The 13,821-nt window shown below is 40.7% G+C and overlaps 2 protein-coding genes across 2 annotated transcripts; both read left to right on the forward strand.

Moving 5' to 3' along the window:
* The first annotated feature begins 308 nt into the window (after positions 1-308).
* On the forward strand, positions 309-5,755 carry nr2e3 (nuclear receptor subfamily 2, group E, member 3). Its single transcript, XM_025053527.1, has 8 exons — positions 309-950; positions 1,209-1,359; positions 2,405-2,508; positions 2,684-2,971; positions 3,823-4,001; positions 4,116-4,356; positions 4,441-4,546; positions 5,002-5,755. The coding sequence occupies exons 1-8, from the start codon at positions 839-841 to the stop codon at positions 5,132-5,134; spliced, it is 1,314 nt and encodes a 437-aa protein (XP_024909295.1). The 5' UTR covers positions 309-838; the 3' UTR covers positions 5,135-5,755.
* Positions 5,756-6,969: 1,214 nt separating this feature from the next.
* Positions 6,970-13,754, forward strand: LOC103398375 (receptor for retinol uptake stra6-like). Its single transcript, XM_008336972.3, has 17 exons — positions 6,970-7,180; positions 7,501-7,567; positions 7,737-7,822; positions 7,917-8,056; positions 8,852-9,018; positions 9,121-9,228; positions 9,699-9,766; positions 10,037-10,116; positions 10,197-10,258; positions 10,344-10,506; positions 10,597-10,672; positions 10,759-10,892; positions 11,594-11,711; positions 11,823-11,924; positions 12,352-12,515; positions 12,595-12,732; positions 13,069-13,754. The coding sequence occupies exons 1-17, from the start codon at positions 7,080-7,082 to the stop codon at positions 13,227-13,229; spliced, it is 1,935 nt and encodes a 644-aa protein (XP_008335194.3). The 5' UTR covers positions 6,970-7,079; the 3' UTR covers positions 13,230-13,754.
* Positions 13,755-13,821: the final 67 nt, after the last annotated feature.

Here is a 13,821-nt window from a genome sequence, read left to right on the forward strand (position 1 = left end):
TTAATATGTTTAAATGGCTCCACTTTTCTTTTTTTTTCCTACTGAAAGACTCGTGCCCAGGTCTTTTGCATCTCCGGTCCACGTCCTCTTTATTGGCTTTGTTGAAATCCATGGTGATTTTTAGCTTCTTAATAATAAATGCCCAATATTAACTATTGACATTTCCCTTATTTTGAACTTCTGAAAGCAAAGAAAGGCATGAGTCATTATGAATGGAAGGCAATCATACAGATCAAACAGACAGAGCAGAGAAAATGGAGCTGAAAAGGGACATAATGATGTTTGTCTAATGTAATTATTCCTCTAAATGCAGATTCTCCAAACAGGAGCACAGACCGATGGAGGCTCACATGGACCGAGGAGCCTCGGGAAGACGGAGCAGAGGGGATTTTTGGTTTTATTTGATAGCTCACCATAGTTGTGGCAATGTGACTGATTGATCCATTAGATGAACAGTAAAGATTAAGGAGATGACAAATAAGCGTGCTGCTTACACTGCAACGCTTGGGGATAATCCTCCCCTTTCCACCCCCCGGACTCTCTTTTGAGGAGCTGCCACTGATGAGCACCCTCAGACACCGTCTGACCCTGACTGTCAGAGGGACGGCACACAACCTGTACATGTGCAACAAGTGTCAGCTCCCACTCATGGCAGGACCTCAGTCCATCTGCATCTCCAAACCAGAGGCTGCAGCAGCGCAGTAGGAACTCCACCGCTGTCAACGCACACTTTTGATTTTAAAACGTGGTTTCTTCAGCAACAGGAACTTTTTGTTTTTCACCTTTTTCTTCTGCTCCTCCTGGATAACACAAGTGGTCCTTTGGTGTTGGAACTGAAATGATGGAGGATCACCTTTCAAAGATTCCCATGATGCCTTGCTCTTCCCCAAGTGAGTTGTCTGGCGGTGGAACTGATGACAGAAGAGGTAAGACGTCCACATCTTTGACAGGTTTAAGATGATTCAAAAATTACACATAAAAACCAAATGATCTTCACAATAAGTTTTTTTTAATACTTTATAGATGAAGTTTATTTTAAATATGTAAAGATCTTTTTTTTGTATTTTATTTTTGTTGTAGCGTTATGAGAAGTGTGTGTGTTTTGAGGCTCCTGCAGAGTACAGATGGCAGGCACAAGTACTAAACAATACCAGACCAAATGAATGGCACTAACGGCTCTGGCCTGTGTTACTATGTTTGCCTCACAGCCAAGAGTCCAGCCCCGGGCAAAGCTCTGAGTCCGGCTCTGGTCTGTAAAGTGTGTGGAGACACCAGCAGTGGAAAACACTACGGAATCTACGCCTGCAACGGCTGCAGTGGCTTCTTCAAACGCAGCGTGAGGAGGAGGCTCATCTACAGGTCGGACAGGAAGTGCAAACTCTTTCTGATAATTGCTTTCAGATAGTTCTTTTAAAATTTGCTGATGCCAAAGGTTATGCTGAACTGTGGTCATCACAGTGTGTCTACGTAGGTTCTCTATCAAACAGATCATTTTGTTTGAAGCAGTTTTGTAAAAGTCAACACTTGTCTCGGTTTCACCTCTCATCCAAGAGGCTTCTTCAGTTCTAACTGACTGTGGGAAAAAAATGATGTCTTTGTCCTTGAGATGTGCAAATGGATGTCAAGGACAAATGACACGTTTATGATGGAAATGCACATATTGATGAAAGAGACGACAGATGGTTCGAAAGAGTGAAGGAAACCATCTTGGAGATACTCTCTCTGAAGAGGAGGAGGTGGATTGAGAAGCTACCTATCCTTCAGCCAAGAACAATCTGACTCAGACAGACTTCAAGGAGCACGCCGCCTGCTGAGACCCTCTGTTGGTGCCAACCTTGATCCAGGTGATCACAACATCCTGCCACTGGAGTTCACCTCCTTTGTTTTGCTCTGAGGCTAAATGTCAGGATTTTCCTGCAGTCGGTTAGACCTGAAGAAGAAGAAGAAGCCACTTGAATGAAGAATTGAAGTGTTTTCTAGAGCCCATTACCATCCAGTTGGCTCCTACTGTGCTCCAAGTAATGTTCCAAGTAATCCTAAATTGTTCACAAAATGGGTCACAGGAAATAAAGGAATGTAATATTTATTTAAAATGTAAAATCCCACAGTAACTGTCTGTGATTGGCTGCTTTAAAGTACGGCTATATCATTTTTATTGCCAAGATTTATTTGAATTAACTAAACTATTTAAAATTAAAATCCTGTTATTGCTGACATTAATATATGTTAATATCCCATTCAATACAAATCACCTACATACTGTATGTTTGTAGGTAAATATACATGTCACACAGTGAAGTTGTCCAATTACATTTTAAATTTACAGCACTAATATTTTAAGCATGAGGAAAAGCAAACATTGAATAAACTCAGTTTCCATCGTCGTGTCTCTGTTCACCAACAGATGTCAGGCTGGAACAGGCCTGTGTCCAGTGGACAAAGCTCACCGCAACCAGTGCCAGGCATGTCGGCTAAAGAAGTGTCTGCAGGCGGGCATGAATAAAGATGGTAGGTGGTCTCAGCATCCTGCCTTAATGTGAAAGTGCGACATCTAAAAAAATTAACCTTCCAATGTATTTCCAATTGATATACAGTATACACTGAACATTTTTGGAACATGGATTTATTAGCTCTCAAACACTCTTCTTTTTATTCCCTCACCTTTCTACTGTCTGACCTGCAGCCGTGCAGAACGAACGGCAGCCTCGCAGCACCGCTCAGGTCCATCTGGACTCCATTGACGTGGACCCAGAGAAAGAGCACCTGGCCACCACCAGGGAGCCCTCCTCCTCCTCTTCTTCTTCCTCCTCCTCGTCCTCCTCCAGTGTCATCACGTGGCCCCACATCACATCCTCCATGTCCATCACCTCCTCCGTGGCCCCCCAGCGCTGCATCAGTCCCCAGAACAACCACCGTTTCATGGCCAGCCTCATGACGGCTGAAACCTGCGCCAAGCTGGAGCCTGAGGACGGTGAGTGTGTGTGTGTGTGTGTGTGTGTGTGTGTGTGTGGAGGGGTGATATTGGAGACTTGCATTTTAACCAGAAAGTTATATTCAGAACAGGTTAAAAGAGTCAGTATACATCACAATCTACCAAAGAACTGCCACAAACCTTAAAGTGACAAACAAAGGAATGTTTCAGTCACACTTCATACCATTATGTCGCTGACATGCTGCAGAGGAAGGGATTATTAAACAGAGACAGAGAGTGAGCAGCTTTTAATTGGATGGGAGGAACAGAGGGATTAAAAATCTCTAATGGTTTTATCTCCACAGAATAAGGCCATTGTTGAAGGGAACACCAGGAATTGGGTTTCATGTACACAGACCAACAGACTAAGAATGAGTCAGCTGGCCTCATAACTGTGTGTTTTAACATTGTCATGATCAGGTCAGAAACAGCAGAGTCCTGGTGATCTAGATCCAGACGTAGAAGACTTTCCTGTCTGGGCCAGGAACTGAGAAGAAAAAAAATCATCTTCACTTTCATGTTTAACCTTCTTCACTTGTTGTTCACTTTGAGGTTCTGAAGGTTAAGAACCTTTAAAAAGGTTATGGTACTGTACATGTGGACTGAATGACCTCATGACAACACTTGAAATTGAATGAGTAAAACACACACCGTAGGAAAAGAAAAAGAAGCTGCTTCCTTAAAGGAAACATTCTGTTTTTAATCAAAAACTCAATCAAAAACGCTAATAAAGTCTTCTTCAAAAGAATATAATTTCCAATTTGTAAAATACAATCCCGAGCACAACAAAACAGAAAATGAAGAGTGTGTTAGCGCTCATGGTTTATCACTTTGTCTCTCTTCTTTCTCAGTCGATGAAAATGTTGATGTCACCAGCAACGAGCCAGAGAGATCGTCCTCAGAGTATCACATGGCTCTGTATCCGTCCAGCTCTGAGAACGTGTACGAGACTTCAGCCAGGCTGCTCTTCGTCTCCGTGAAATGGGCCAAGAACCTGCCGGTGTTTTCTAACCTGCCCTTCAGAGATCAGGTAAGGGCAAAGGTCGGTTTTTCTACCTACTCAGAAAGAGTTGCAGACCTACAGTGTGTAGCTTGAAGTTTCCTTCTGATTCCTCAAAATCCTCATCACCGCCCACTTTACCAGGTGATTCTGCTGGAGGAGGCCTGGAGCGAGCTCTTCCTGCTCTGCGCCATCCAGTGGTCACTGCCACTGGACAGCTGCCCGCTGCTCTCCCTGCAGGACCTTTGTCCCGGCATGCAGGGGAAGAGCAGCTACACCAGTCTGGACCTGCGCCTCCTGCAGGAGGTCTTCAGTCGCTTCAAAGCCCTCGCTGTCGATCCCACTGAGTTTGCCTGCCTAAAAGCCATCGTACTTTTTAAACCAGGTGAGGAATCAGTATGATATCAGGACACATACAGCAGATAAGCTCAGGCTGTGACTGAAGCAAAGCTTTTACTGTACTTCACAGAGACCAGAGGGTTAAAAGATCCAGAACAAGTAGAGAACCTTCAGGATCAGTCTCAGGTGATGCTGGGACAACACATCCGCTCACACTACCCCAGTCAGCCCGCCAGGTAACTTCACGTCCCATCATTCTACTGCTGCATGCAGCATTTACCTGGACTCACAAACACAAACAAACAAACAGATCACATGAGTGGGTGACAAACTTTCAGATTTTAGGGTCAACCTGTGGTAGAAAGGTTTTTGGAATTAGTAAATATCAACCTGACAGCAAGAATATCAGCACTAGAGCCTCTAGTGGTAATGGGTGGTATAGAGTTTGAATGTTCTCGCCGTGTGTGTGTGTGTCTGTTTTCTTCCTGTTTTCTACAGTGGTTTTCTCACACAGTCCATGAACATGGTTGATTCAGTTAACCGGACAATCAAAATTGACCATAGGTTTGAACATAAATGAAACTTCCCATGCAATGCCACTAGAGGGCTCTAACTGCTGAAAGCCATAAGAACAATGTCGTGCTTTTTTGAGATGGAAATGTATTTATATATTTTGTGTGTTTGTTCGCAGGTTTGGAAAGCTGCTTCTCCTTCTTCCCTCTCTGCGCTTTGTGACATCTGAGCGGATAGAGCTGCTGTTCTTTCACAGAACTATTGGAAACACTCCCATGGAGAAACTGCTCTGTGATATGTTTAAAAACTAAAAGACTGGCCCCACTATATTTACACACATGACAATTATCTTTGTGAGTTCGAATCCATATCAAACATGTGTGCAGTTCTTTTTTTCTAATTGAGAGCCACTTTATTTGTTGTTTCACTGGTCACCACACTCTCTGTCTTGGTAGTGCATTCAGACTTTTTCGTTTTTGTCTCATGTCTTTTACAACAGTGTTGATTTCTTTGTGCGTCAGTTGATGGTAGACATACTGTCTGTGTACCACTGCTGACCAACGTGTATCATATTCATGGTGTCATTTCTTAATTAAGTCTGAATTGTTTTAGTATTTTCCATGTCAGGCACGTAGAACAGACATGATGATCAGACAGACGGCTTCACATTCATCACCATACATGTCACATTAGGCTCAGATGACTTCAGTGACCTTTAAAATGAAATAAAACAAAATACATGGTTTGACATTGTATTCTTTCACAATTCTTTCTCAGAAATGAAAATATTTAAAAATAATTGTTTTTAAAGTATTACTATTCAAGGGTGTGAAACAGTGACTTTTGTTTTATTGTACACAGCATTTTTCCTAATTAATTTAACATTCAGTCTCATGTTATTATATTTAAAGGAAAAGTCTCTAATGCTTAAAGATTAGTTCCACCGGGGTCACATGACCAAATAAACATCTTTGATTTTCAAATGAGACTAGCCACACACGTTGTTACATTCTCCACAGTGTCTTTTTATATACCACTCACTATGGACTAGTCACATCACTATCCAGTTGGTGGCAGTAATGCACCAGTTTACCAACTACCAGTGAACAACAGAGAAGAAGACACCCTTTGTTGGGTTTGGGTGAGGCTGTCAGTGATCACAGGTAATTCAACAAAAGAAACATTTGTTTAAAAAAGTCTTTGAATGTAAAAAAGCTCAATAAAAGAACCAGAAGTATATGTTATATATGTAAGAAGTAAGAGTTGATAGTGAACTAATGCAACTGTGTGTGAGTGTGTGAGTGTGTGTGACCACAGTGCTCTGTGATCATAGTGAGAGATTGGACTTAGACGTGACACTGAGCTTTGGTTGTCAACCTTCTGATACAGAGAAGGACGGGAGACTCTCATGCTGCTGGTCATTTACACCAGACATCACTTTAGGGTTCAGGAACATGGTTGTAAGGTCTTGGTCTGTACCTCAGGTGTTCAATAACCAACATTCTTTTTGGCCTTTTCTTAATCTCCATTTTCACACAAAGGTCTCCACTGTTTAAAGGAGAGATTTACAACTTATCATAAGTCCCTCAGCCAACAGGCACAGATGGACACAATGCTGGATTAAAATAAAACAACCACCTTGTTTATTTTTTAGATTATTTTTCTTTTTTATTTCAATTTTCTTCCATCATCCATGGGTGATATTAACCCATATTTAATGACTTTGTTTTGCTCCTTTATTTCTTACTTTGATGTCGGTGAAACTAAAATTACAATCAAATTTAAATTGGATTACTATACTTTATCTAACACCAGTGAGTTCTGTTACGTGCAGGAGCCCTTAAGATTCAGGTAACATTTTCATAGTAAGAGGTAATTTAGGCTTTAAAGAATACATTTGTAGCTGCTTTACCAAATGTATACTTCATACTGTATCTTGAATAGAAGCATTTACAGGAGAATATGTGATGATTCATCCTAAACTGCTGCTTATGAATCATGAATTTTCTTATGAGTTTTTATTTGAGTAAGTTTGATTGTTTGGTGTGTTTTATATTTGAACACATGAAACTGGAGCCTGCCTGGATTGTGGGATATTTGTTAATCTGCTGCGTTTGACTCTAAGTTGGGTTGGAATGTGTTTGGTCCAAACTGTTGCTGCAACAACAGCAGCAGCAGCAGCAGCAGCAGCAGATCAGTGGTGGAGGTTAACCTGACCAAGAGGACGATCAGGAGTTTCTGACATTTTAATTAACAATGAACCACAGCGAGGTTGAATTTGAACCTTTTGATTATTCCTACTATGATTATCCAGACTGGTATTCTAACAATGCCGAACCGACGGAGCCGCCCAGAGAGTGAGTGACTTCATTACCATTATAAAATAAAAGTTTTTTTTTTTATATTGCATACCTTCTGTATTGCATATATTTATTTATTATTGCAAGAAATATTTGGATAAATTGCACAAAATGACCCTGTGATGTGATGATAAACTTCAAATGATGATGTCATCGTAAGAATTAATTTTGATCACACACAAACATAGCAACAGATTTAAAAAGATACTTGTATTGTGTGAATAGTGGTGATTTAACTGCAGCTCGGTCAGAGAAGTCGACTAATGCTACCGTTAATCAAGAATGAAACGCAAGCTCTACTTGTTTTGGTTTTACAGAGTTATTTTACCCTGTGACCCTATGGCAGACGACAGGATCTTCCACATATGCATGGTGTCAACATCTGTGAGTATATTTACAGTAATTAAAACATAAAAGAAATCCACATATCATGCTAACAAACCACTGTACGACTCTGAGAAAAACGCAGTGACTAAATTAAACCTGATATCTACAGTGAGGCCAATTTGAAGTTTTCCAGGTTGTAATGAAGTACATTTGTTATTCTCTCTAGTTGGCGGTCATGTTGGCACTGGCACCTCTGACCAGGAAACACCAGCTCTGCCGTGGATTCACCAGAGGCTCCTCCAGCATCTTCAGGTGACGTAGTGGTTGTTCAAACATAGATCAGTGCGACCTTTCAAGACTTGCCTGGATATACGTATCTTTATAACCTGCAATCTTTCTGTTGTAGTCCAGCCAACTTCCTGGACCAGACTCAGGAGAAGGGCCTGGTCATGGCTGTCTTTGGACTGGTCTTTAGCAAACTAGCTACACTGCTGATTGCTCCCGACCCTCTTCCTTTCTGCAAAGAAACCCCAGCCGAAATAAAAGGTAAACAGTTACAACTGAAATGTACCAAAACGTAAACAGAAATGAAATATTGGCCTGTTTAGATGAACACATTATTATTATTATTATTATTGAAGTAATTGAAGAAAACAATGGGAAGATCTTCAACATCTTTTAGTCCCCTTTTCTATAGCTATCTGCTGCCACCTAGTGGAACATTACCTAATTGTTCTGGTCATTGTTGGATAGACAAAGATAAATATTTTCAGTATATAAATAATGGTTTTCAGACCTACTAAGTAAAATTGGATTTACTTCATAGTGTGCTGTGGAACAGTATTTGGGAATCACTGCTGTAAAACATCACTGTCTCGCATGTGAAGACAATGATTCACACTCACATTCATACCTTTGGTTAGTGTAGAGTGAACAGTTAACCTAGGACTGTTTGGATTGTGGGAGAAAACAGGAATACCCAGAGAAAAATGTCAAACACAAAAGAACATGCAATACTAACCAACAGAACACCAAGTGACCCTACGACATCAACCACAGGTTTAAAAGCTATACTGTACACCCTTTTACTTGTGTTTGTGTCTGGTAGTTCTGAAATACACTCTGCATCCTTTAAGGTACATTACTGCCACCTACTGGGTAATTCCCCTCTATATAAAAACATTTCCACCCAGAATCATACTGATCACCTGCTAATGTCAGGGAAATCTACAGAATAAGTAAAAAATATTCCATTGATGCTAAATAATAAATTCATTTTAGTCATCTGAGTATTTTATGGTCTGCCCTTTAAAGGACTTTCTGTTTTCCTTCATGTTCCAGAGTACATGAAAATACTGGCCATCTTCTACTACCCTCTCCTGTATTATCCCCTGTTGGTCTGTTGGACCCTGCAGCGTCCAGCGGGATATGGGTTTGGATCCCTGCTCTCCTTAAGTCACTTTTGTGTCATGGTGTGGCAGAAATTTGACTGTCCAAAAACTCCAGAGGCGAGTCTACACACTGTCATGTTGATGTGTGTGAACGGTCGAATAAACCACTGCTTGATCTTGTCTTTAGAAAACGTTTTAACCCAATTTTCCTCTTAACAGATTTACAAATACTACGCTCTACTTGCAAGTCTTCCTCAGCTCGTCTGTCTGGCGTTCCTCTGCGGCAGGTTTCTTTTGCTTTTTGTCAAAGGACCAATGACTGAGGAGGTGAGAAACAAACGGCACAAAAATAATGTGTCCTTTGTTAAACGATATAAAGGCCTTGGTGAGAATGATGTAAGAAACATGAATTTAGCTGTGTATGCTGTAAGCTGCTTACACAAGATGGAGTGGGATTATTCCAGCAGTGGATTAGAAGGAAAAAATGTTTCAAGAAACAGCAGTAGATTTTAATCCTTGTTAAAGTTTGGTCAGTAGCTCTGAAAATTCTTATTGTGATAAAATATTAAACAGGAAAATCTAATCTATTTTTACCATCAAACTTTGAAGCCTGTGGTTTTCCCTAAAGCTCTTTGTATTCACTGAGTGTGTTTGAATTCAGAAAAAAATATTTGTGTGATTCTTCCTCCCCATATGGTTAATGTCCTAGTTATGATATTCTGAGCCCTCAACTCCTTTAGATGCAGTGATCCATCGACAGTGTTCTCAGAGTAACACAGTTGAATTCTGTTCCACAGGACCTGGACAGCAGCTACTACTCTAAATACGTGAAGTTACTTCTCAAGAAGAGGTTTTCAGCTGCCAGGTGAGAGAAACTGAGACAATGGTCTGACATTATGGGACCATAACTTTGTTGGTCCATTAACACTAACTGTATATTCTTTAATAGTATATATATGTATATGCCCAAGTGCAAAAAAAAAATTGATTCTGTGCTGTTGAAAGGTCAGACATGAAATGTAATAATAACTAAATTTGAAATTGAAAACAATTTGCATTTCTCCATGTTGTGTGTTTGTTAATGTCGTGTCTGTTTGCCAACATTAACCTGAAGTCTCGTGTCCATATTTATCAGCTCTGGCTCAACAGACAAACAGTCGCTGATGAAAACAATAGTGAAGACAGTTAAAGGTTATATTTATGTCCCTGAACAAGGTGAGTTAGTGTTCAACAGGGCATTCTCTACGTGTGGACGTTATAAAATCTATGACGTAATGAACATGTGTGTCATCCAGTGTTTCGATTTCCACTGAAGCTGGCTGTTTCTGCATTCATTGCCTTTGTGGCGATTTATCATGTGAGTTTGAAAACAATGAATATAAATAAATGCACGCACCTCTGTATCCTGTCAACACTGTACCCGCTGGTTTTGTTTACTACAGACGGCCATGTTGTTGGTCGTTCTGGTGATCCCCACTCTCCACATCGTCCGTGCTGGTATTGATGAAAACATTGCCTTTATGCTGTTGGGCTTTGGGATTGTTCTATCAGATGACAGGATGGAGGTTGTAAAAATTGTGACGTTCTATACGTGGCTGCTGGAAGGTGAGCGCTGTCACTTTAAATAAAAAATAATCAGCGTTTTTGTTGTTGTTGTTTGTTTTTGTAATTATTTGTCTTGGTTTTGTTTGTCAGTGTGTTACCTTTGTGCCATGACTCTGTCTTGTCTGGTCAGTCTGGTGATGCTCATGAGGTCCATGGTTCTCCACAGGTAAGAGCCGTGTCTAAAGGAGTAGACACTGACCAACTTCTCAACATGTCAGTTTAACTTCTCTCCTAATCTACATCTGATTATAGGTCAAATCTGAAAGAAATATATAAGGGAGATATTTACAAAGTCTACAACCACCAGAAGACCCTTTCTCCATCCAAACCTGGTGTGGTCTGCTGGATGGGTTTGACTGGGTACCAGGCTGCCATCGTCTGCCTCGGTAAAGCCTGAAGAAACACTTGATGTTAGCAAGTAGACGACTGGACTGGCTACTGAATCTCTTAGGATGAAATTACCTCGCTGACAAGATCCTCCGTAGCTTAAATGTTACATCTTAAATGTTCAATCTGCCATTTTTACTGGGGTGGGATGTTCGATAATAACTTTTTGCTGATATCGGATATGCCGATATTGTCCAAACACTACATTTCCAATTTCGTTATCAACCGATATCGATATAGGCCTGGTAATATTTATTTATTTATCTGTACAAACCTCTGTACGAGTATGAGATTAATTAAATGAGCTGCAATGCTGCCATCTAGTGATTTTCACTTTAATATATAGTATTCTTCCCCCAAAACTATTTTTAGGGCACACGATGTCCGATATATATCGCCCGACCGATATTATCGGACATCCCTAATTTTGACATGACTAACCAGGAGATATCTTTACCGGAATATTATAGTACAATAGTTGTTTTGTGTTGTCGCCTTTTGTGGTCAAGGAACCAGGGAGATGCACTCAGCGCGGCTTAACGTGACTCCATTCTGTCGCCTAATCTCCTCAGTGCAAACTATAAGCACATAATCAGATTAACTGAGAGCAGTGATAATATTTGTTTAAAACATGTTGTTTGTAAGAAAAGGAACAGTATATTGGTGAATATATTTGTTTCCTTGTGCCTTCTCTTCACAGGAATGGTGATCCAAACCGTGGTGTTTTTCATCTGCTTCCTGTTTCTTGTGTTTTTGATCATCATCCCCGTTTTCTATGGCCGTAACATCATTGTTTTTCAAATCGCGAGGAAATCCTGGTGAGACTCAAACACACAAGTCTGTCTTTTCTTTCTTTTTCTTTTCTTTAATTTTTCTTAATAACACAAACAACAAAGACCATTTTTTGTATCTTTTATTTAATTTCTCAGGCCTGCCTGGGTCACACTCATACTGGTGACGGTGCTGCAGCATGTAACTGCTAAGTTTGCTTTTATCAAAGATGAAAGAGGAATGAGAGATTTGAAGAACAGGTAAAATGGAGAGAAAAAAAAGAAAAAAACATAGAAATTACATGGAAGTAGCAGATAGCCACTAGTGGGCGCCTCCACAGGGCGTTGAAACAACCACGTTAGTAGAGGTTCATGAGGGAAAATGAGCCTAATACTTTATATTATAAGATCTTTAAGAAGTCTTTGTTATCAACTCCTCTATAACATGAGATAAAGACAAAATGTGCGTCTTCGATAGACAGATGTCCAATAGGAGACTGGCTTCTGTTGATGTCTGTGGTGTCTTTTGGTTTAAAAAACAAACTTTATATAATGATCAAGGCTTTAAAGCTAGGTTTTCCATGGAAACATCCCAAAATAGTTTATTAGGTGTTGTTTATCAACTACTTATGAGAAAACTCTGGCAGATGATTTCTTTTTTCTGACTTCTTCTCACACTGATTTCCAGAGACAGCCTCTTCCTTCTGACCTACTTGCTCTTCCTCGTCAACACTGTGGCTGGACTGATCGTTGCTATCTGGAGAGTTGTGATCACAGCTCTGTACAACATCCTGCATCTGGGTCGTATTGACATCAGCCTGCTGCACCGCACCTCAGAGACCTACGACCCAGGTGGATCATCACACACTGTTACATCACTGTAGAAGACTCTATGACTGTATCATGAGGTGTGACCCTTCATTCTGTTCAGCCTACTATTACTACATCCAGTTCTTGAGGGTGGAGGTGAGTCAGAACCACCCTGTGATTAAGGCCTTCTGCAGCCTGCTGTTGGACATGATGGTGGAAGGTGGTGGAGTGGGACAGAAAATTAGAGACGCAGAGGAAGGTAGAGGGCCGGAGCTGCACTCACACTCACACTAAGAGTGACCATTCTTGTGTACATTACCATAACCATTTCATGTCCAATCATCACGATACTTCATTTACAATTTAATCCTCATTCTACACAAAGCTACAGATTTAATGTTTGTTTTTCTTCTACTTTCTTTTCTCATTTTCTTTTTTTCTTCCACTGATGTTTTACAGATTTCCTTTATTTACTTGTTTAACTTGAAAGCATCACTGAGTCTTGTCTTGTCCGATGCCTTAATCACAAGGTTACATTTTTATTCTTCCACCACCCTCACCTCTTTAAACCTGGGTGTCTTCATCATGTTTTCAGGGATTCAGGTGAGCAGACCAACCAGAGCCAGCAGCAGTCGCAGGATCCGTGCTCGTTGGCAGCTCTTGTACACTCTGGTCAACAACCCCTCCCTGCTGGGCTGCAGGAAGCACTTCCAGTCTCTGCAGATCTCAGAGCACGTCCAGAACGGAACCTCGTAACAAGGGCAACAAGAGGTCAGCCATAGAGCCTGAAGAAACCTCCAGAGGTCAAAACAAAACTGAGTAAAATTCAAAGTATGTATTTAGTCTGACTTTGTTCATGTAGCTGAACACACAGGCCTTGTATAACCCTAAGTGATGGGTGTTTGACTTAGTCAAAGTTAATGGCTTTCTGGAGAATAAACTCAATATACAGTGTATACACATGTATTAAAATATACATTTATATCTGTGTTTCTCAACCATTTTGACACGCAGCAGATATTTACCTGATCAGGGACAGCAGTTGTCTCCAATCTGTGGCCGTGGTGCTCCAATGATGTTTGAAGCAGTCTTTTTTATGATCATCTGTTGCTGTAGTGTTACCAAACCAAACCATTGTAATCTGTAGTGACTGAGGAGTGCTTGTCCACAACCTGTTTCCTCTTCTCTGCCGTCTGTGACCACCTCACTGGTGTCAGTGGTGTAGATGCTGAGGAACTTGAAGTTCTGCTGATATCCTTGGTTCCTTCCACACTTTTGGAAAGGAAGTCACTAAACTGGACACCCAACAACCCTCTGCTCTGAATGTGTGTATTAATTATTTGGTGAT

The sequence above is a fragment of the Cynoglossus semilaevis genome, unplaced genomic scaffold (genome assembly GCF_000523025.1).
Source record: "Cynoglossus semilaevis isolate Cse_v1.0 unplaced genomic scaffold, Cse_v1.0 scaffold1033, whole genome shotgun sequence".
Lineage (NCBI taxonomy): Eukaryota > Metazoa > Chordata > Actinopteri > Pleuronectiformes > Cynoglossidae > Cynoglossus > Cynoglossus semilaevis.